At 39.9% G+C, this 24,380-nt stretch overlaps 1 protein-coding gene across 4 annotated transcripts in view; it reads right to left on the reverse strand.

Moving 5' to 3' along the window:
• Positions 1-24,380, reverse strand: part of VPS41 (VPS41 subunit of HOPS complex) — a 113,588-nt gene that overhangs the window by 61,514 nt on the left and 27,694 nt on the right. For all 4 annotated transcript variants that reach the window (XM_032103283.1, XM_032103303.1, XM_032103292.1 and 1 more), the window contains exon 5: positions 5,498-5,572. In XM_032103283.1, the coding sequence (XP_031959174.1) occupies positions 5,498-5,572 (75 nt within the window). The remainder of the gene's footprint in view (positions 1-5,497; positions 5,573-24,380) is intronic.

The raw sequence follows: 24,380 nt of genomic DNA on the forward strand, positions 1-24,380 counted from the left end.
TTAATTTGAATGCTAACAGTGACATCTTTTTTCCTAAAGGAAGACACAATTAACAATTCAGAGCTATTTGATACAGCTTGGTCTTCTACTGTGACATATCTCTAATATTTGCAGCAGTACAAAAGTACTTTTGTGAATATTTTCCCTCACCATTTTTTGTGAATATTTTTTTGTTGTTGTTACAATCACAGTAAAAACAAAAAGTTCCTTTTGCTTTAGGCTGATGAAATCTGTTTAACAGATAGCAACCTAACTATGGTAAGAACAACAGAATAACATTCAGGAGAAAATAAATTAAAAATTCTTCCTTTCTGAGAAAGAATGGTAGGATTCTTTTCCCTCCAAGCAATACATGGTTTACAGAAGAAAAGAAATTTGTGACAATAAAGCAAAACCACCCTGAAATCCAAGTCCCATATATTTCTAGGCATCCTCTCCTCCTCCCAAGCACATACAGTGCTATTTTGTTTTATTCCATGATCACTGGAAATGTCTTTCTCTGAAGAATCCTCCCTTCTCATTTATGTCATTTATATGGTATCAGTACATTTAACAGTCAGCAATGGAGTCGCAACCGTAGGCAATCAGAATATCTATCAGAATTAATCCATCTGAAGAAGCGTCAACATTGAATTTAAAAAAAAAGTTTCTACTGTCAAGAGAATTAACAGATTTCTAAAATGTTTCCTTGCCTTTAGTTCAGAACAAGTACAGAGATATCAGGTGTTTATGAAATATTATTAGACTCATATTATATGACTACAGAATAAGGTCTCTCATGATTATTTTAAGTACAACCCTCTTTTGGACTCATTTCTTTTCATTCAAAAAACAATATTCCCTTTCCTAATTCTCAGATGAGACAGTTGACAACCCAGTTCCTGCAGAATTTAGGAATAAAACGGGGCTGAAGACTTATGGCCAGGAATTAGTAACTGATTTACTAACTATGATTTCCAGAAAGAATAATAACTGGTTTGCTTTTTCATTATGTTTTTAAGACGTTTCCGCCCGCTGTCAGAAGTCGTTGAAAACTCATCCCAGAAGGAATGAACACCTCTGGAAGAAGGGAGAAAAGAAGAGCATCCCATGGAGTGATCAGTGAGGAAATGTATCTGACAGCAAATCTACTTAAGAAGGCTCTCAGACAGGCTCTCATTATTTTCTGGAAAATTTTCTGGAGAAGGTAATCCCTTCAGTAACTCTGCTCTGCATGTTCAGCATTGGACTCTTAAGTTCTAAAAGACCCTTTAACCTTATTTCTTTCTTCTCATCATGATTCCTTCAGGAGGGAAAATAAAAAAATATTAGTAACAAAAAAATATAAATCCCTTTTGAGAAAGACCTGAAGAATGAAGTCAGTAAATACCAGTAAAGGGCCGCAACAAGTGAGACTTAATAGCTCTAAAAAGATCAATTCAGAGGACAAGAACCCCCAAAATTCCTGCAGACAGTCAAGAAGAGAGAGTAAAAATATTAAACTTCACGGAAACTACAAGAGGAACTAAGCCATCAGCAAGGAACTAGGACATCCTTAGAGTAGCTCAAAGTTCAGCAGCCTCAGTGAAGTTAAAAACATCTAAAACCACCTCATTTCCCTCTCAAGCTTGTCTCCTGGATACATCTCCTAAGCAGCATTATCAGCTCAGTCCATTACTCATTAGTGAATATACTGCCTCTAACAACAGGCTTTAAAAATACTTCTGCATGCACTTTGTAGGGCTGAGCTACTGCTCCAAAGGATTAGAAAAATCAATATTTGGAGACTGAGATGTATCACAAAGCTGTGATTATGTAAGCCAGCCAAAGGGTTGTATTTGAATTGGACCTGGCTGTGAGCCTAGAAAACCTTTGGGCTGATGTCTAGAGGATTTTGCTTTCTGGGTTTTTGTTTCCATCAGTTGGCATATCATATTCAATATAACAGCCTACACAAAATAAGAATCAGGAAAGAGAAAACAAGACAGAGAAAAGAAAGGAAAAAGAAAAAAAACCGAAAACACATGGTTAAAACATAACACTGCAAATTCTGCGAAAACAGAATCCTCAAAAATTACAAAACAGTCCTCTCAAATTAAAAGTAATTAATCAAAATCAGCAACAGTACCTTCAACATTTTCCTAATATATCACTGCATATGGCAATATGATATTTCTTTTCAAGTACGAAAACAAAATGGAGTGAGCTAAGAGGAAAAAACAACTCTGCAAAAAATACATGTTACCATGTTTACTCTAGGGACATCATCTATCAGTTATTACTTCTTAATGTCTCATATTCTTCAGAAAGAAAGTGATTCTTTTGCTATTACAAAACTATATTGGATTTATCTATTTCTACTTTCCATGCCCACTCTGTTCATGATGCTCTTAGGCAGCTGGAAAAAGGATTTTATGATTCCACTATATGTTGCTAGTCCTGTCTGGTTTTAAATATCCAGAACTCATCACTCCAGTGAATCCAGACTTAGCTGCTTCTTTACTTCCACGTGTGGAAGAAATAACCAACCTTGAGTGATCGAAAGGCAGAAAAACAAGTCACATTTCTTGAAAAATTATCAGTGTAATACTTCATGGATATTCTTAACATTAATGCTGCTACAGGCATTAGAGATGACACTAAAATACGCAAACACATGGGGTTTCAATATAATTTATATTTCTTCATATAAAAAAAGTTACAAGCCAGAATAAGGGTGCCAATTACATTGCTCTTTTGTAATGACATGAGAGCTTTAGCAAAATCAGGAGTCAAATCCAGGTTTTTCAAGAGAATGTACAATTAACTACAGACAAAACTAACACAAAAACCTAATCTAAAAATCTCCACAATTCTGAAGATGCAAGTCTGCTTCCTGTTCTATTTATTTGAGCACCAAAATTCTTTTACACCCTGACATTTCAATACCCAGCAGCTAAACTAGAGGGCTGGTGTTGGTTATGATTTCTGCTCCTTTCCATGCCAGTGGTGATCAGCTGTAGCTGAGTTCATTAGAAAGGAAGGTTTTTAAAGAACCAAATGTGCAGTACAGAAGAGCTGCGGTGGCTCCCAAGGCATTTGTTGGACATGTATGACATACATGTGACAGGTTTTGACATTAGGTCTGGATGTTGACTGTCAAGAAGAGGGTCTGTACTGTGAAGAGAATTGTACTGTGCTTCTGTGCTCCGCTCCCAGTCCATATGGCTAGATCAAATCTAGTTTGAGAGTCAGAAAAAAAAAAGTAGTAAACTAAAATATATCAGACAGCAGAACGGATGTGAGGAGGAGGTTCTCATCATAAGGCCTTCCCAAATAGTTTCCATCTCTATCATATTGGATCCACTTTGATACGTGAAAATGCACTCTGCTTATCGCAAAAGAGAACATATCTTCATTAATTGGTAGAACATACTTGCATCAATCCAGCTGACTCAAAATTCCCAGGCCTCTTCATTACATCTGCATTTTTATTTAAAACTGATTTAAGAAAATGAAGCTGTTTTACAGGTCTTTTCCCATGTTTGTTTTTTTTTAAGGATTTCACCACTTTCATGTATTTGATCAAGCTAATAAAGACTTTGAAACTACTTGTACAAGTGTTTTAGCTTCTTACAATATCAACACTCCTACTGTAGTAAGGAAAGGGCTATAAGGAATGTAAATTTACACTTTTGTTATGACCAGAACCTTGAAGTGCTACATTATCTGGCCAGGAATCTGCCATTTTCTGATACAGTAGCACAACATACAAGTATGTATTTTAATCAGTTTTAAGAGTGGATTATTTCAGAGACATGAACCTTTCTGGATCATGTGGAAAGTCTAACTTCTAAAATATCCTCTCCAGATGAGTTTTTCACAAGTGTAGAATATGGTGAAGCACCAGTGTCCCTGGACTCTATGAATGCAAATATGCTGAATATTGTACTTGTGATACTCCATCCCTGTGGCTGTGGAACTACATTTTTGACTGCCTTGTATAGTATGTAATGTCACACACTGGACCCACAATAGCTATTTCACTAAATGAAGACAGAGTCACCATTTAAAGTATTGAAGTCTTTTCAAACAGAGCCACACCAGAGTAGGTATTATGGATTTTTCAGTATTTCTGAAATTAAATAAGTATATTTAATATTAGTATACAAAAAAATGTATATGGCTTGTAGTCTCCCTGCAGCACAGGTATTTTGAGTCAGTAATCCACAGTCACATCTGAGGAGCCCTTACAGCAACAGCAAGTGCTTGTTTCCCAAAACCATATGAAAACCTAAACCAGCAATGCTAGCTCAACATTTTTACTAGCCTGCACAATTACTGACCCTTGCCTTATCTTGCTTAGACAAATAGGATACTCTTTTGTTTCACACAGGATGTAAAATTCTACAACCACTTTGATAGGCACTAGTATCCCAATTACTGTGTCAAGACATCAAGATACCTCTCAGAACTAAAAGGCCTGGATACACAAACTGGCTGCCTGCCTGTTGAGGGGAAAAAAACCCTATTTGGAATGAAAAAACCCAAATGCATACAGTCTAAAGGGGCTGTTTCCCCATTTTTCCTACTGCAAAATCCAATTGTATTTTAATTTAAAGAACTTCTACTGAATGCAACATTAGGATTACCAACACTCCTCCTCCCTCAAGTCTACCGTGTAAGCAATGTTCTCCTGAGTAAGTTGGATATTGAGAAATTGTTTAAATGATTTTTAATGCACTGCGTTTGTATATGGGCATTATATTCGAAAAGAAGCTTAAATACACTCTGTGCATTAGAATTTTATCATTGAAACCAACATTAGAAAATATTGTCGTTGACTGAAAAAACAAAAAGACATTCTTATAAGTGGAAAATCAATCACCAAAACCACTAAATGTCACAGCTCAACATTCCAGAGAAGCACTGATAATTGTTAGTTATACACTACACAAATGATATATGTCCTCAGTCAAGGAAGTAGGTGCCAGTTTTTTAGGAAACTGTACATATATTGATTTTACATTTATTTAATGTGGCTGTTGTAAGACACTTTATTCTTCTGATAAACTATGATTGTTTATCAAAAGATTCTATAATTCAAGAGAAACATTCATAAAGTGTGTGAAAATGAAAACCACCAACCCACAGAAATCAAGCCCACAAAATCCAATTTTGTGGATTTATAGCAGAAAGGCATTAAACTACTGTCTTGCAGGAACAGCAGAATAGTCACTGAAGTAGAACTGGGACAGCAGTAATGATTAAGTTGACATGTCTTCTTGTCACAGCTGTTAATTAGCTTAATAGCAGTTACATTATTGACATTCTTGTAATTACTTTTCCTGCAGCATATTTGTGCAAAATATATTTGACTTTAATTTTGAGTATTCAAAGGTGAGCTCAGTTCTCAACATGTATGGCCAAAGTAGTGGTGCTAAATGCAGGAATACACTCCACAGGTTATCACAATTATTCTAGTGTAAAACCAGGACTACCTGTTACCTCAGCAAATATATAAATAGATTTGTTGTACCTTGCCATCTTCTGAGCAAACACCCATGTGCTCTCCACTTTCATCCAGGCTGATCTGATTTATCTTTACTGGGCTCTAGATAAAGAAAATAAAGAAAAAATACTTTTAAAGTTACATCACCAATGACATGCTTTAACATTCCTTGCACTTTGAAAGATTTACATGTTAACGGCTGAGCAATGCTTAGTTGCACGAATCAAAAAGCCCTCACAGAGTGGGTATTTCTGTGACAAAGCCAAAAGACAGCCTTCTTTCCAGCCTTTTGCCTAACCCCAAAATTTTGACTTTTTGCAGTTACCTGCCTCAGGGCTCTGGAACTCTCATGAAGTCTCAGGCTCCCAGACCTTAAGCATCTGTGCCTGCATACCACAGCTATTAATTCCCACTATCAAAACTTTGGATAAAATGTGATGACCACACAGGCATCAGGGCAACTGAAAACTTTTCTAGTTTGGCCTGATGGCTATGCTGGTAATTATTTATTCAAATTCCTTCTCTTACTTTCATTTTTGGCTCTAATACTATTCTCAGATGTATTAGAAGGTATTGAAGTGCAACATGGGTTTACTCATTCTTAGACAAATACGGAGAAAAGCCTGAAAACTGCCCCAATTTAAGAAATTTTCCCTTCCCTATCCAAACATACTTTTGGTTCTTACCTATGAAGTTAGACAGTATCTGCTACTGTTTACTTAGCTTAAACAGCTATTCATAACTAAGGTACGGCAGACTAACTTATAATTTGAATAACCTGATGCATATCCTCTTGGATACAAAACTGTAGTGGGTTGAACCTGAGTTGATGGACAGTCTTTTAGACTAATGATGCTTCTCACAATTTACATACTTAAACCGCATGGAAAGGCAGGAATTGCCTTTTGTGCTAGCTCGCCTGCTGGAAGGTGGGGGGGCTCCGAGCCTCCAGGCCCTGCCGGGGCCACTGCCCCTTTCCCCCTTTCCCAACGCCGCGGCACAGACTCTGGGTCGCTGGGGAGGGACTGTCCCAGAGCCACAGGCAGCTAAAACCAGCCATGGACTGCCACAGCTAAACCCATCCAGCGCGGCTTCTGGGGACAGGCGGGTCCCTCTCCTCTCCATGCGGAGCCGGCGGAGTCAACGGGAGCCGGCAGAGCCTCCTGTCTGCAGCCAGCACACTTCGTGCTGAACTGAAGAAGACACCACAAAGCCAGTAAAGGGAGTGAGGCTTTCTCTACCATAAAGCCTGAACAAGAATACTCTTCAACATGGCAGCTTCAGAGTCAGAGAGAAAGAGAAGTGAGTCACGTGAGACGAAGCTGAAAATGGCGACGGGAGAAAAGAGGGCGGTGCCGTGTTTCTCCCACGTAGCTTAAAAACCTTCTTGCATGCTGTGGTAAGAAACTGTAATACCACAAACTGTTTGTCTCTTTAATCCATTTGAAGTACATGGGGGGATGGAGAATTCACGTGTGGCCTGTGAAGATTGTGAAGAGTGCCTATGCCAGGCTATATAGAAGCAGTGAGAGGCTTTTAGAGACTTGTGGCGAAGAAAGCCTTTGTGTGCAGGCCAAAATAACTCATCCTTAAAAAGATTAATAACCCCATGTGATGGCCCATGTCTTGCAGTGTGAAGGAACTGTGAGATTTTTCATGGGAGAGATGTTTTACACCACAGCAGGTTGATTGTTTCCAGGCGGGTCTGCTGTTGGTGGCAGTTTGAGAACCACGTGCAACTGAAGAAAACCCTTTTTTCCTTAAGCATAAGAGAGAGACTTTCCAAGAACTGCAACACTGACTAATATCCCATGTTCTGTTATCCTTTGTGCGAGTTGTGTAAAAGGAGAGAAGTGCTGGAAGGGGGGGGGGGAGGTTTGCTTTAATTTCTTGTTATTTCTCTTTACTTTTAATTCTATTAGTAATAAAACTCTTTCATTGTACTGCAACTGTTTAAGGTTTTTGCCTGCTTTACTTTCTCCTAATTCTTATCTCACAGAAGGAAAATAAGTAAGTAATGAATATTTTGAACCAAAACCACTACACTTAATTGGTGTTTCCGCCCAGGAACGAACTCAACCCACTACAAAAACTCAATCCAATTATATTCAAGTACCAAGAAACTTCTTATGCATCATGATGCTGATTTCCTCTGTAACAAATAGCTCATTTCAAGAATCACTGAAGGATCTTCACACAGATAAGTCTCTCACACTTTTAAGAACAACTTTTCTTATGCTCATAAAACATTGAATGGATTAAACCACAAATTAGATCACTCCTGTGGTTCTGAGCATGATGAAAGAAATCCATCATATGTTTGTGTAAAAATAAAGTGTCACCGGAAGAGCACTGGAGTTGTGGGATCGCATTAGATACTACACAACTGTGTCTGAAGTATCACAGGTCCTTATATATGCTATGGCAGTTGGAATTGCATTAAAAGTACATAATAAGCATATTAAAACACACTGTCCACATGGGCTATCTACAGGAGATAAACAGAGGTGTTCTCACACTCTTTGGAAAGTTTTCCCCCCCATAATCTTTCACACACACAACAAATTCTAACTTAGAGAAAGGAAGCTTTCCTCTCGTCCACCTTGAAAATAATATATGCCCAAATCATATTTTCTAGAAGCTTCTTTATAATAAAGATTGAACAACTGAACACTGCACTGCCATAGTTGCCTCATGAGTTGGGAAAATTACACTGCCCTTTTGCTTTCCTGCTTTCTTGTGTGCAGAATACATAATTCCTGGTCTCACCACAAAATGGCACCTGGAAATATTGCAATTACTGCCTATCACAAAGTGGTCTTTCAACTGTGTGTTGTTTGCAAAGAAGTTCACTGGCAAGGAGGAATTTAAACCAGTTTTCCTCGACTTATGTGCTCCAGAAGTAATTTTGTTGACCACAGAATGGTTATGCTGAGTTGCTACATTTCAAGATCAGAGGCAAGTGCATGACTAGCAATGCAGGCAGCTGGTGCACATTCCACAGCTGTGCTCCTCCTGTCACATTTAGGGGGGTATCAGCAGAGGAGTACTCAAGCCCATCAACCTGATGGTGTGGCCAACATCCTTGTAAAAGCTCTGTTCTCAGATGTTACACACAGATTGGCTAATTCTAAGACTGGAGGATGCTGAGTAAGGCAAGATACATCAGTTGGCAGTCTGACTTTCTAGAAGCTTCATAACCAGCATGTCCTTTTATTCCTGCCTTGCCTTGAAAAATGCCTTTCTAAATTTCTGTTTTGCTCATCAAGGTGCAAGAGAAGACTTTGCCTCCATCTAGGGGTGGGCATGGGGAAAAAGCCAGCACATCTGCACCATTCCCTCTACAACCAGGAACACCTCCGGCCCTCTGAAAGAACAAGTATAGAAAGCTTAACTGAGTTTATCATGGAAGTGGCATGGGTTTTTTGTTCTGGGCTGCATCTAAGTTGCCATTGCCACAACTTTCTCGCTAAGTTTCTTCTCTTCTTTTGTTACTTTTCAATTGCAAAGACAAAACATCTGTCAATAGTCCAGTCTTGGCACAAGGTCGTGCACTAAGGTACAGCATTCAACTGGTCATGTTCCTCTCATTAGCCGAGCACCTACATCCACCATCAGGCTGACATTACAGCAACAGCAGATCTGGCAGCACTCCAGTGTGATGGGCCTTGTTGGAGACACTACTGCAACAAAACCCAAGACAAAAAGACACAAAACAGGACCCACCAAAAGAGCTGACAGCTCAATACTACAGTCCACACTGTTCCTATTTTCCTGTCAAATGACTTTGACAAAGTTTGACTCTGAAAAAATGAAGTGTAGAAACCAGGCAAAGTGGACTATGTAAGCTATCTTCCCATAAAAATTGAAAACGAGGATCAGGATGATGGAATTTATCTGCTGTGCTGTGGTTTGAAAGCCATAGGGCAATACTTTGGAGATTAAATGTGTGATTGTACTCAGATAATTAACAGTGCCCACAAGGCAAAACCCCTCCTGCAGGATACTAAAGATAACAGGAAGGGCTTCTGTAGGTATGTAGCACATAGAAGAAAGACCAGGGATAATGTGGAATAACAGGATAATATCTTGAAAAAAATGGGAGACCTGGCTACCCTGGACAAAGAGAAGGCTGGGGTTCTCAATGACTTCGGTGCCTCTGTCTTCAATGGCAAGTGCTTCAGCCATGCCACCCAAGTCGAGAAAGGCAGATCCAGGAACTGTGAGGATAAAGATCCTGAGCCTCCTGTAGGAGAGGATCAGATTCGAGACCATCTAAGGAACCTGAATGTGCACAAGTCCATGGGACCCAATGAGGTTCATCTGTGGGTCCTGAGGGAGCTGGCAGACAAAGTTGCTGAGCCACGATCCATCATTTTGAAAAATCATGGCAGTCAGGTGAAGTCTCTGATGACCAGAAAAAGGGAAATGTAACCCCATTTTTATAAAGGAGAAAGTGGAAGTCCCAGGGAACTACGGACCAGTCAGTCTCACCTCTGTGCCAGGCAAGGTCACTGAGCAGATTCTACTGGAAAGCATGCTAAGGCACCTGGCTAACAAAGAGGTGGCTGGTAACAGCCAAAATGGTTTTACAAGCGGACAATCATGCCTGACAAATCTGGTGTCCTTCTGTGACACAGCTACAGTGTTGGTGGACAGGGGCAGAGCAACTGACATTGTCTACCTGGACGTAATGCAAAGTGTTTCACACTCCTGCACGACATCCTTGTCTCCAGATTGGAGAGACAGAGATTTGATGGGTGGACCACTCACTCAGTGGATACAGAACTCACTGGATAGCCACACACACAGAGTTTTGGTCAACTGCTCATTGTCCACGTGGAGACCAGTGATGAGCGGTGTCCTGCAGTAATGCAGTTCTGTGCTCGCTGCACGAGCTCTGGCGTGCCCCAGGTCAGAGAGAGTCCAGCTGCGCTACTTCTGCCCGTCGCAGAAGTGACTTTGGCATCAGGAAAAGGGCTGCTGGCTGAGCTAGCTAGCTGGCTTCTTTGCAGAGGGAACATGGCAGGAGCTGATGGTATCGGCTCACGTTAGCTCGGAGACAAAGGAAGAGAGAGGCTGTTCAGGTCTGCCTTCGAACAGGTTTATTGTTAGAAGTTTCGCAACCCGAACAAGCTCTGAAGGGATGGAATGCGATGGGATCCTTCCCCGAGGCTTGTCCTCAGTTTTATAGGGAATTTGAAAACCGTGGTGAAAGGGGAAAACAACCAATGAGTTACAAGCCAGGGGGAGGATACAATTTAACAAGAACCACTGGGGGAAACCGAGAGGCGGGGTTATAATAGAGAACCAATGAACAACCGAGTGACCGAGAATTTTCCCGACCCAGGAGAGGCGGCTTGTACGCAGGTGCCGCCCAGGGAGGGTGCATCTTAGGCTTCTGAGCCGCCCTTCAACCCACCCTCTGAGTCTGCCTCTTTGGGAAACTCGATCCAGGGGAGGGGCTGAGATTGATTGGCATCTCACTGCCCCAGCCCCACAGTGGGCTGAGTCATAGCAACACTTCAGGGGTCCATACTGGGGCCGATACTGTTCAACATCTTTGTTGGTGACATGGACAGTGGGACCAACTGCACCCTCAGCAAGTTCATTGATGACACCAGACTGTGTGGTGCAATTTGCAAGATGGAGGGAAGAGATAATGGCATCCAGAGGGACCTTGACAGGCTTGAGATGTGGACTGAAGCAAACCTCGTGAAGTTCAACAAAGCAAAGCGCAAGGTCCTACATCCAGGTCACGGCAATCCCAGACACACCAATGGGTTGGGCAGAGAAGTGATTGAGAGCAGCCCTGAGGAGAAAGACTTGGAGTTGACAAGTGATGAAAAACTTGACATGAGCCAGCTGTGTGTGCTCAGAGCCCAGAAAGCCAATCAAATCCTGGGCTGCATCACAAGGAGTGTGGCCATCAGGTCAAAGAAGGTGATTCTGCCCCTCTACTCTGCTCACATGAGATCCCACCTGGAGTACTGTGCACAGTTCTGGTGTCCCCACCATAAGAAAGACCTGGAACTGTTGGAGCAAGTCCAGAGGAGGGCCATGAAGTTTGTAAGAGGATTGGAGCACCTTCCCTATGAACACAGGCTGAGAAAGCCAAGGCTGTTCAGCCTGGAGAAGAGAAGGTTGCATGGAGACCTCATGGCAAACTTCCAGTATATGAAAGGGACCTACAGGGGAGCTGGAGAGGGACTTCTTCATCAGGAACTGCAAAGATAGGACAAGGAGTAGTAAGTACAAATTGAAAAAGGGGAAATTTAGCTTAGACATTAAGAAGAAATTATATACTGTGAGTGTGGTGAGACACTAAACAGTTTGTCCAGAGAAGTTGTGGATGTCCTTGCCCTGACAGTGTTCAAAGCCAGGCTGAGTAAGGCCTTGAGGAACTTGGTCTAGGGGGAGGTGCCCCTGCCCATGGCAGGGGGGATTAGGACTACGTAATCTTTACACTCTAACCACTTAACATTCTATGATTCTAAGATTCTAGAATGTTGTCAGTGTATTTGCATTTTTCCCACATTCAAAATTGTGCACAATACTTCCAAACTTGTTCTATTGTTAAACAGAAATTGGATGATACAGTATTTCATAACAGCATATATAACTAGCACTTCGTTACAAGCTTTCTGCATGCCCAACACCTCTATCAGTTGCTATTAACTTTTTCTTTCTCCTATGACTTTTTTCCTTTTTGTCTACACCATACACAGATGACAATCAGGGAAAACAACTAAATTCAACTAAAAGAGACCTGCTCATTTACACAAATCTCCTGCTAAGTTTCAATAGGAAATGACATACACAAGGCAAAGCAAACACAGAGTAATTTTTTTTCAGCACTCAAGTCAAACTAGCACAAACTAGACTATTAGCCTGCTCATTGACTTTACAATTCAGAACTTTCTGTGGAGCTCAGAAAGTGATGATAGACCATGAACAGTCCAGGCTGAATATTACATGCGTTTAAAAATGAAGTTTCAGGAAGAACTGCTAATGCCAGAATCTTCTTGTTCAGAGTTAAATAACAGTCAAGCCTATGACTCCAGAGCTATGTTCCACTGGAAAGCTGTTTGAGAACTCTTTAAGATCTCAAGCTATCCCGGAAATGAGAAAGAAAAGACCAGAGATAAAATTGGTACATATATTATCTAAACCAAAGTGTTTCTTCTAGAATCAGCTCCAATTCTTTTCATAATCATCATCTGTTTAAATACACTTCTGTGCCAGTCAGCAAAGCTACTTACCATTTCAGAATTAATTTGCATTTATACCTTATCAATACCCCGTGGATAATTCTGATATTTCAGAAAGGAGGGACACGAATAATATTGTGGGTCACCCCCCTCACCCTGCTTTTGTTTTTCATTTTTTTATTAAATGTTAAAAAATTGGGCACAGAGTTTCAACTGCCTTTCCCTTGTAGTTTTTTTAAAGCTTTTTCCAGCTAACCCACTGAAGAGTTTATTTGCCTGACAAAAGGAAACAGGCTTTGGATTTTGCAGTAAAGGAATAAATGCCCCTCCTGCAAGATCTACCTTTACATGTCTACAGAAGACAAAGAATCACTCAAGATTAGAGAAGACGCAGGTAGTCACTAACTCATCATAATTTGAAGGACTGATTATTTAATACAGTTGGAACGATGATATGCACTGGAGTTTGGTCAGTTGACTGTTTTAAAGGTATTTCAAATGGGTGTTGAAAAAACCTGTAAAATGTACAAGAATCTAAAATTTAGAACATATAATCCATGTTAATACCACTCAGTTAAGAGATTATCTAATCTTAAACCTCATGTCATAAAACCAGAGGAAGCTGTATATAAAACGTTGAAAAGGCTATTTGTTATTTTACTAGCACTATATCGGGTAATCTTTTTTTTACCTAATCAGGACCCCTAGCATTAGGCCAATCAAGTAAAAACGCACAACTACTTTGTGATCAGAATGATACTTCCAGTACTGTATAAATGATAATAATACACATTGTATTTCTCAAGCAACATAATTCAAATCGGGCAATAAGGAGGATCCTGTTAGTTAGGAATGGAAATACACTTAAATGATTTACCTGAGAACAGCTTCAGAATTTAACACACTGTAGAAGTACCAGCAAAGAAGGAAGAAATACCTTCCACTGAATTTCCATTATCTGCAGTTTTCTTTCTGATGGAGACATGTTTGGAATTCTGGACAACGTAAGTAAGTTTGACTGTTCAAAATCAATAATGTCAAGCTGACACTATAGAACAAAAAAAATGTTACCTTAATGGATGAAAAAGAAGGTTAGGGAGCAGGAGAGAAAGCTAGCAGACACCTTGCACATAGAGATCTAAATACATGGTTTTGCAAAATCCTAAATTTAAAGGAAAGAAAAATCAAATATCTAGCAGCAAATGTACTTCATGTGATAATCAATCACCTAATGTAAAATGCTTGAAATAAATGCTCTTACTATGGATTAAGTCAGCTCTTCAATTAGGAGTAAATTCACGGCCACTCAGAAAGCTTCTTTTAATTGTGTTCTTTGTGGCAACTCCTCCTCTCCTGACACTTATCATCAACCCACCTTATACAATCAGTCCCCCAATGGTGGACCTGAGAAATCAATCTGCTAATGTTTAATTTGTAAAGCTCCACAGACTAACAAATGGATAATTGATTCTTTCACAAATGCTGCATCCCAATGGATATGAAGTGGATGAACATGAAACATAAGACTGGATTTCACTCCAATTCTGTGAGAAATGCAGTATTTACAAGCTAGGAATCTAAACGTTTTAATAGTTGTCTGTGACTTCATGCCTTTTAGCCATGGTTACCAGGCAAGCCACATGCACATTAGGAGTGTGAAAAGCAAAGCAGTGTTCAATCATACTTACAGCAAAGCTCATTTTACTTCAAGAGGTTCCCATCACTCTAAAACCCCCTTAATCAGTGCTTTCATCCACTCTTTTTCAAGAAATTTCAGAAACTTTTCCTAAATGAATTTAAGCATTATTATTTATCTGTGTGTGAGGAGCCAATTTAGTTTTGATTTGTCTCAACACTGATTGTCAGAAGCACACGGGGGAGGGGTTGCACATGTGCCACGTGCAGGAGGCAGCTAGAAGAAGCCTTGTCTCTGAGAGGACTTCACCAAGCAACACCTCACATGGGCCAGGCAGTCAGCAGCAGACACTGAACTCCCCAGAGGGCCTTCTCCAATCGGATGGCGAAAGGTCTCTACCAATGGATGCAGTGGGACATTGGACTGCGCCAATGGTCTCCTGCCAGCAGCCAGACTCTGGGAGGAGCCAGAAGGCATAAAAGGTAACTCCACTACATGCTCTGGGGGGATTTGGAGATGGTGGTTTTTGCTTTTGGGGGCTTTTTGCGGCTTTTTGGAGACTTGTCTTTTGGCCGGGACTTGTTTTTTTGCTTTGGCTTCAGCCTGCTGAGGGACTTGCCACTGTTCCCTGGGACTTGCTGCTGCTTGGCGCTGTGCCGTCACTGGCTGGTTCGCTTGCTCGCTCCTTTGCCCTGGCCCCAGCCTGCCTTTTGGCTGTCCTGCCCCCGCTGGCTCTTGCTCGCCCTCGTGCCTGTCCTGCCTCCCTTTGTCCCTGATCGCCGCCCTGCCGCTTCCCCCCCCCCCGCGTCCTTGCCTGGGCTGCCTGCATCCAACCCTGCCGCGCTGATCCCACCCCGCCGCCTGACCGTGACCCTGTCCAGGGTCCTGGACCTCCGATCCGAGAGCCTACTCACAGCGTGTCCGGGCGCCCGTCGCAACTCCTTTTTCTTTTTGTTTTTTCGTTACCAATAAACGGTTCTCAGATACAACATTTGCCTCGTTCGGCTTAATTTCGTTCCTGACCACCCATTTCTAAAACAACTCCTCGCAGTTTCCCTCAGTGGAATGCAACACTGTGCATACACACACACATCCATACTCACAGCAGACAAACATCTAAACATCTTTTCTGCTACATGAGTATCAATCTGGATCTGCATAATGATTAAGTAGCTGTTCCCCATACTAAGGCAGATTGTATGTACACAGTTGAATTGTAATTAAAAAACTGTCTCCTACAAGTGCCTATTTTTCATTTATTCATGTTTCATCTGCATGCCATTCACATAAACAAGCATGTAAAGCTCCAATGATTAATCAACCCACGGTTTTATATGTTAGTCTACTGGAGTATGGACCACCATTTTTATATTTGTATTATTTCCACCATGGTGGAGGTATCCAAGTGTAAAGTACTGATTTTCAAACAGAAACCACCTCAGTTACTGCCATAATTAAGCTAAGATCCTCACAAAATACAAGCCTTGCTCTAGGTAGGATGAGGAACTTGCTTTGAAAAGCTCCCCAAATCCTCAGCAATAGCTAAGCACAAGTGTATTACATGTTGTGTGTCCCATCTGTTTTGACTTCAAAACACTCATACCCGAAGATCTCTTGTATTGAGGAATTATCTTTAAAAAGAAACTGAACCCATGCATTTTTCTTGCACCAATTACTGTAGTGTCACACTGACTTACATGTATTTTGCATATTTGTAGAATTTTATTGATACAGCAGAAGCAAAAGCAACTCAAAACGCGAATTCTGATGCTGTATCATATTTACCTATAAAAAGACAGAAGTATACACATACCTATGTGTTTACTCATAGCTGAGAAACAAAGCACAATTACACAAAGGTTTAAATTGAAAAGGCAGCTGTAGAAGTTACAGAAAAAGATGTTCATCACTGCCTGCAACGAAGTAGTATACGCTGAATTCACAACACTTAAAAGTTTCATTTGCTGAAAGTTTACTAATATCCACGCCAAAGAGGTTTAGTTGAACAATACTAGTAATTCTGGTAAGTGAGAATTCTTGCTCCATTGCATTTCCTATAACACTCTCGAATCTGTCATTCTCCAAATGAAAAATGGGAGATTATGTTGGTTAGAAGAAAAGGGTGGGGGAAGGACTTGGGAGAGTGACAAGGTCTGGGACACAGAACAATAACAACATTAACTTTTATTTTGTCTGCAGGAAGGCAGACCTTGCCTACAAAAAACAAAGATCTCAAAAGCTTGTCAAAAACTAAGGGAATATGAGGACAAGAAATCTCTCATATATATAGTCTAAGACAGTGAGAAAGAACAAAAAGCCTACAGTGATTTCAGTATTTTCCACATCAGTGAATCCCTTAACCTTGTTTGTCAACTGCAGGGACTAAGACGAAAAAAAATATCCAAGGAAAAAAAAATATTAACAAGGGATTTCCCTAAATCTCTAGTAGTTACTAGATAATCAGAATGCTTGTTTAGGAATGATGGAACTATTACCAAAACCAAATCTATATTTGAAAACCTAGACTGCTTCCTAGCAGAATTGAACTGTTCGCTAATTCCTGGTGGATCCAAAGAAGAATCTCTCTTTGAAAATGCCTGTAGGGTTTTCCTCCTTCAGTCCTATAAAACTTACATTCATATTTTATTTTCTATTCTCTGCATTCTACGCCTTTGTTTTTCACAGGCATCATTATATAACAAAGAAATATAAGTTTTCTTATTTAGTATTTTTCCTCTTCAGTAAAAAAATAAGACAAAATAGGGAGAAGAAAGGGGGTTTCATTTACTTTGGGTTTAGGCCAGAACATGTTTTTCTGGCCTTTTGCTTGCAGGCTGCACCTTAAGGAAGTAACAGGATTGCCTTGTTCCTTTTCTTCATGTTTTCATTGTAAGGTGTTCCTCAAGTTCCTAAGCCTTCCCCTACTTCTTTGTTGGTATCTGTGTATTAAAGCCATCTGAGAATATGAAGCAATATTCCCCATCACACACCCATGGGGAAGGCTGAAGTACATAGGGGAAGGGCTGAGGAAGGTCTGCTGGTGATAAATATACCTTCCTTGGAAAACCCAACACCCCTTGGGGAGAAAAACTATTCCAGGCAATGTGGAGGTTCACCTCACCAATTTCTCTAACTGCTTTCTTTTCAGAATAGTTTGCCAAACACAATGAACTTGTGAGAATTCATCTTTAAATACAAACATTCAAGAGAGGCTACTGAATTATTAAAATGGGATTTAAAGAAAAATCCCCAAAGCACATCTAAAACTCTGAGGATGTAACTTAAGGGGCACTTTCACTGCTTGTTTCTAACAGAATACCACCACCACTGTCATTAATGTATTTAATAGAATTTTGTAGAATTCCATCCTTGAAGTGGAAAGTATGAAATTTTACTCCATTTCTTGATAAGCCACCTTTCCACATAAGCCATAGAGACATTAATAATGAAAAAGGCCAAGCAGGTCATACAGTGTAAGTTCTTGTCAGGAGAGGTTTTCTTTTTAGAGATTATTTTATTGGTGCTTCCATCAAACAACTTTTAAAGAAGCAAAGGGGCTGTTAACTATTCTGCTCAGGGCTCATGCACTGTTGTGCCAATATAATTTCCAGAAAGGTTTTCTAAACAGCCATGATGCTCATCCCACTCTCTGACCTAACAAAAGATAGAGGACATCACCACATGGAGCCTAGAAACCCTGTTTCTCCACACATTCCACATATGGCCATTATTTTCTTCATAGTTTTCTTTTTTCTATAAACGAAAAACTGCAGTAAGTACTTTCCCCAGTTATTTTAGCTTGTCAACCACTCCACTACAGACAATGATCCAAACTCAGTGGCTACTGAAATCAGTGAAAAGATCTCCACTGATGGAATCGGACAGATGCAGAAGTATTATAAGGGAATGAACTCCCTTTCCTGGCTGAGAACAACATAAGTAATCATATTCCTGGCATAGTTAAATATTACACTGGGTGATCAATGTTCAAGTTCAGCCAACACCTACACCTAGAGTGTCATTTTCCCTTGTAAACTTTGAGTTATCAACACTTATACAGACTGGCATAAGTCAAAGCTATATGCAATAATAAACACATTTTCTGATTACTGAAAGCACTGTATTCTCTTTGGACACCAACTCTGGAACCTTCTTTATTTGCAATTATAAACATCTGGGAAAGTCTCACAAGTCCACCAGAGATACTCAGCAATAGTCAGTGGTGGGTATCTGATTCTTGACAGGATCCTAAAAACATATGCAAACCAAAAAGATGGAGATAGAGAGTACTCACACAAGTAGAAACTGTGTATTATGAAGTGCACGGTAACTTACTGTAAGCAGTATATTGTATGCCATACCCTCATTGTGACAGTAAGATAGGGAAAGCTAAATATGAAGATGAATTGATCCTGTGCAAGTTCCTCAATGCATTTACATACAAAGAGGCTCTATTTCAGTACCAGTGAAGTGTAGACTCGATTGCATATAATAAACTTTATTTAAAGTGGATCAAAAAAGCAAACAGATTCATTCACTCCATCTTTACACTGCTCACATTTCAAAAGCTCCTTTTCATAAAACTGCCAAGACCTGCCACAACTAGACTTCATTTAGCAGCCAGTTTAGGATTACAGTGGTGAACCTTCCACCTCTGTGTCAGAGGACACTGAGTGAAACTAACTTCTTCAGCAGCACCCCAGTGGAGATGGCCAGCTTGACAGTAGATAGTTTTCTCAGCAGCCACTCTGAGGGTATTAACACCAGATACTGGTCAAATTTGGACTGTACATGTTTAGTATTCCATCATGAGTGTAATAAACAAAGTGCTGTACACATTGACACGTCTTTTAAAACAAATAAGTCTCATCCTTCAGACAGGAATATTTGTTAGAATTTTTAAATTGATCAATAATATCCTCCCCCATGGGAAAAACTACTTGGTTTTGCCTTCATGTTTTGTTCATCATATATGCCCTGTTATGTCATTATGTATTTTTAATAGTACTGTATTTTTATTGTTAATGGAAACAAAGGTCTGTAGCTCTATCATTAATGTCAACTAGTATAAAAAACATTGTCCTCCAGAACTCAGTCTTTCTAACTACGAAAACATTTTCTGATGTAAATAATATTTTATTAATGCCTGAACTCTTAATAATTCTGACAGGCAAACTACTATTATTCTATATATGCACATAAGTGCCTGTGTTCCCTGTGGACAAAAATGCCATCCAGGTATATAATACCCCGTTTGAAAGAAAAACAGCCCTAGAAATCAGCAATACAGTAGCTTCTTACAAATCAAACCTCTCCAAATCCTCCCTATGCTTTTAAGTGTTACTAGGTTTTAGAAAACGCACATCTGAGTTAGCAATCTTCTATGAAAATACTTACTCAGTGCTACGTGAAACTAGCTGTTTCATTGGTGCCAATAAAACTCTAGAGCAATTTGGCACAGTGGTCCACTTTCTAAATAGTCATGAGATGTGATGAACATTCAAACAGGAAATGTTACTAGACCAGGATGGTGAAAGAGTTAGAACAAAAAAAAATTGTTTTGATGATTTTGATGTATCTCAATAGTATTACAAATAATTTTGTTCAAAACTGTTTGAAAGTGACACATGTAAATTCACTTAGCAGGATTACAGTAAGGTCCTCTATTTGATCCTCCACAAAAATAAGAGGCAACAAGATCTGGTGAATAAAGAAAAAAAATTAAACTTTGCCCTTTCATTGATCAACAATGCTGTATTAAATACTCAAGTAATAATGTCCTTAATGTCCTTCATGTTTAGCATTCTCGCCTTTTGAAATATCTTCCCCCTAGAATATTCAATGCTTCAATTCTTTTTGAAAAAACATGCAGAATATGATAGCACCCTACCAAGTAAAGAGAAAGTGAACTATTTTCTGTGTCTAGATGCTTGTGATGGAACAGTATTCAATCACAGTCCTTTACCTCATTAAATGGTAATGTAACAGATTTCTACTGAAATCAGTGACATTAAAGAGGGCTGCTAAAGTACCTTAAATGTAATACATTTAGAGTTGATCATGAAATGCAACTGACAAACAATACGATACCCACTCTGAAGAAAAGTGATTGATGATGCAGAACAAAAAAGGAGACTTCTTCCTATGCTTCTGTCTCGGTTTTGGAGACAAAACTTCAGGAGGAAACGCTCCGGAATGAGTGTCTCCTCCGAAGGGAAAGGACCTCCCCTTTCCTCCTCCAATGAGGCAAATTGATAACAGCAGGTGAACGTGGAAAAATGAACTGTTTATTAACACAGAACAAAACAGAGTAGAACAGGAAAAAAACCTCAAAATACATCAAATGCCTGGAGAAGGAACAAACACACGGGCTGGCAACTGGGCTCCCCCAATCTCTGGGAAGGGAAGGGGAAGGAGAGGTCCACGCAGCAGCCCAGAGTAGGGCAGATGAAAAAAAAAAACCCTGTTGACTCTCGGGTGCCGGTCCTCCTCCCCACAGGAGGCAAAATGGTTTCGTGTTCCTCAGGGCCCGGGCCAGCTGGGGCCACCCCGCAGGCTCCCCAGACTAGAGATAAGGGAAGGAAGGCAGTGAGGCAAGGGGGAGGGAAGGGAAAAATTACCCAACACAACCTTTTTCCAGCTAGCGGCAACAAAAAAAGAAACCCAAAGAGCAGCACAGCGCTCCCGGCGCACTCCCTCCTGAGCCCTGCCAAGCCCCAGAGCCCCGAGCAGTTGGGCCGAGCCATTGAACCGACCCGCACCCCGCGTCCCACGGCCCCACCCCCCGGGTCCATCTTAAAGGCACAGCATCTTTAAGCAGATGGTTAAGGAATAAAAAACCCCAAAAACCTTATAACATCACCCCAGGACAGCTTCTATGTTAAAAAAAAAAGGAGGAAAACAATATGCATTTGAAGGGTAATAAAGTTGTAGAAGGACCAGTTGGTCTAAAGATGGGGCTGTAATCCTTCTAAAAAAAGGTACATGGGCAACATAGTTGCTAGTCAATAGCTCAAAAGAGATGGCAGAAACAATTGCTATCCCAGAAACAGCTGATAAAGTACTTAAGCTTCATACTTAAATTGAAACAAATTAGATCTACAGCATACATGGTACTATTTGCTACAGTACAAGCACACATTAGACTTGTAAGAGCTAACAACATTCAAGAAATAAATGACTGGACCATACAAGACCTTCTGTAGCTGAACTCATACTTCCAGCTGCACTTCTAACATTATTCTGCACCAAGCAACAGTTACTGAAACTACAAGCTTGAAAGAATAATTGAATGAAATGGTCTCACTTGCCTCAGTTTTGATCTATAAGAATTAAACATAAGTGATTCTAAAATTGTTTAGAACTCCCACATTTCATCCAAGCAACACTTCTAGTAATAACAAATGCCTTCCATATCCCTTTGATCTTTTTGGTTAACTAAAAATTTAAACAATACTCCTTTCAAAGGAAAGTCAGATACAATGGTACAAAGATGATGTGCAAAATATGTACAAAAGTTTGGGTTTTTCTTGTTTCAGTTTTGTCAGACAAGAAATGTTTCTATATCTATGGAATAATGGTCATGGCACCACAATTTCTGCCAGTCTAGGCAAGCTACCACAGGTACACCATGATTCCTGCCAAAGATGGTTCCTAATCTTCAACAGTTCCATAGTTCCCACTGGAAACACTCCAGGTCACAAGCAACCTAATAAGCACAGTACCACAATAAACATATAAAACATACTTTCCAAGCCTTTATATCAAAAAGCCAGACTCAAAAGGCCATCTGAGTTATTCCCACAACTACTGTAAAATCCTTTGGATTTCCAAATCATCTGCAATTAAAATGGAAAGACAGACAGAAGCAGAAATGATATTAAATTGGATGTAGACACTGAAGTCTTAAAACAAAAATCCCCAAAAATGACACTTTTATCCATTTTTTTTCATTTGAAAGAGCTAGGGGCTAGCATAAAGCATTTAAGACATAAGAATGCAACACCCATTTGGGTGGGAGGTCCCAGGGTGGAGAAGGAAACCTGTCCCTTGCATAGACACTTGCTTCTATCAAAACCTTCATTTTTATTTTAGTTTTTGGAACTATCACTTAAAGTAGCATGCTTGGTTTTGTAAAAAACACAAGATTTCAGCTTCAAATTTAACAGGCACAGTGACACCGTGCAAATACTAACACAGAGCTACCACATATTTAAATTCTGTTGCTTCACTTCACTTCCTAAGTTTTCTTACATAGTCTGATACTGACAACCTAAAATGATGTAGTTAAAAGTAATAAACAGGGAATTTTAAATAGCCTGTCAAAGTAAGTGACATTTATATCATCTTAGTCTCAAATTCTCATGCAAAGTTCCACCCAAAGCAACTTCATCATGAAAAGCTGAAAGTTACCTTCCCCATTGAAAGGTGTTGCATAATCTCCCACAGCAGTTAGTAAGTTTTGCATTATCACTAGCAACAGCACTCAGTGCTTAAGAACAGGTGTTTCTTTGTTAGAAATGGTTTTGTCTATTTGACAATTAAACTCTTGCCAAGAGATGTCAAGTCAACTGAAATCTCTGACATTTTCTTTGCAACCTGCTGAGTTTTCAGCAAAACTAACAGGCCACAGACTGACCTTCAAGCAAGGTCTTGCTCCGGAGTTTGGCAAGTGCTGTAACTTCAGTATACCCAAGGGCAATAAGACCACCACAGAAGGAACTCCCTTTCAAGTTTTCAAGGTAGCAGAGATGACCTAGTGATTTTGGATTACTATCATTCCAACTAAAAAACCCACAATTAGTTAGTGCTACACAATGTGAGACAATCACAAAAAAATCCCACGACGCAAGGAAAGAAATACATTGTAAAAAGAGATGCTGTGAGGAGGTTTCTTTCTGAAAGTTTAGCAGTCTCGAATAGCTCACAAATGTTGCATGCTAAAAGGACTTCAATTTCTTTGTACTAAGACAAGCCTTAAAACACTATTTACATCATTTTCTAGACTCATGTATCACCTCTGAAACACCTTCAAAGCATTAAACTTTTAAATCCCCATTACTTACAAAATAGGCAGTCTTTCCCCTTCTAACAGACTGGCACCATCCAAGACTTCTTACCACTTTTCCTTTAAGTTTGATGTTTACTAGGAGACCAGAATGGGGACAGGTTTTCTTGCCCTTTGAAAGCTTTTTGATTTGTTATGTAACTAAACATGTTTGTACAGCTTTCTTCGTATCTACAAATCCTTAATCCACAGGATGTCAGTTCAGGCAATAATTATATTAATAAATTGTAGACAGTCTAAGAAGGAAAGAAAGATGGAGAGACATTTGGAATTAACGTGCTGTGAATCAGTCCTGCATCATCCTTTGTCAGTGGAATTAGCAGGCTTTTCTTCCCTCTTCTTGTTGCATTTTAGTAATAATTTTCAGTGCATTTGACACATTTCATCTCACTCAATGCACTGAACCCTAATACAAGGGAACACCAGTTTGTCAAACATATGTTATTGAGGATGCATACCAGTTAATCTTAGGCAGCTGACATTGTCAAAGACAAGCCACACTAGCAAGAGCTACAGAAATGCTAGGCAAAGAGGAGAGAGGGATCACAAGAGCACAAGCATGACTGCTGAGATACCAAGCAACACAAAAGGCCAAAGCTTCCCACCTCCTGTCCCAGTTCTCCCCAAACCAGAAAATCTCTCACAACAGTTTCAAAGTATGCAACAGTTTCAAAGCACACATCTCCACTGCTGCTGACAAGAGGAGCTGCAAACCTGAAAAAGACTAGTCGTCCACTTGGCATAGGATTCAGCATCAGATACTTGAAGAGCTGGATGAGAGCAAGACTTTATTCTGAAAATAATTTAGTTTTTTACAGGAGTTTCACAGAAGCGTCTGTGAATATTTATGGGTCAAAGTAGAGCAGACACTACAGTATTTGTAATCCAGGATAACCACATTGATTTGCTGCTATGGACATTATGAAGTGCAGTCCTAAAAGGTTTTTTAAACAATAAACAAAAAAGTGTGTTACAACAGCAGAACTTCTAGGGATG

This window comes from Corvus moneduloides, chromosome 1 (genome assembly GCF_009650955.1).
Source record: "Corvus moneduloides isolate bCorMon1 chromosome 1, bCorMon1.pri, whole genome shotgun sequence".
NCBI classification, from domain to species: Eukaryota; Metazoa; Chordata; class Aves; order Passeriformes; family Corvidae; genus Corvus; species Corvus moneduloides.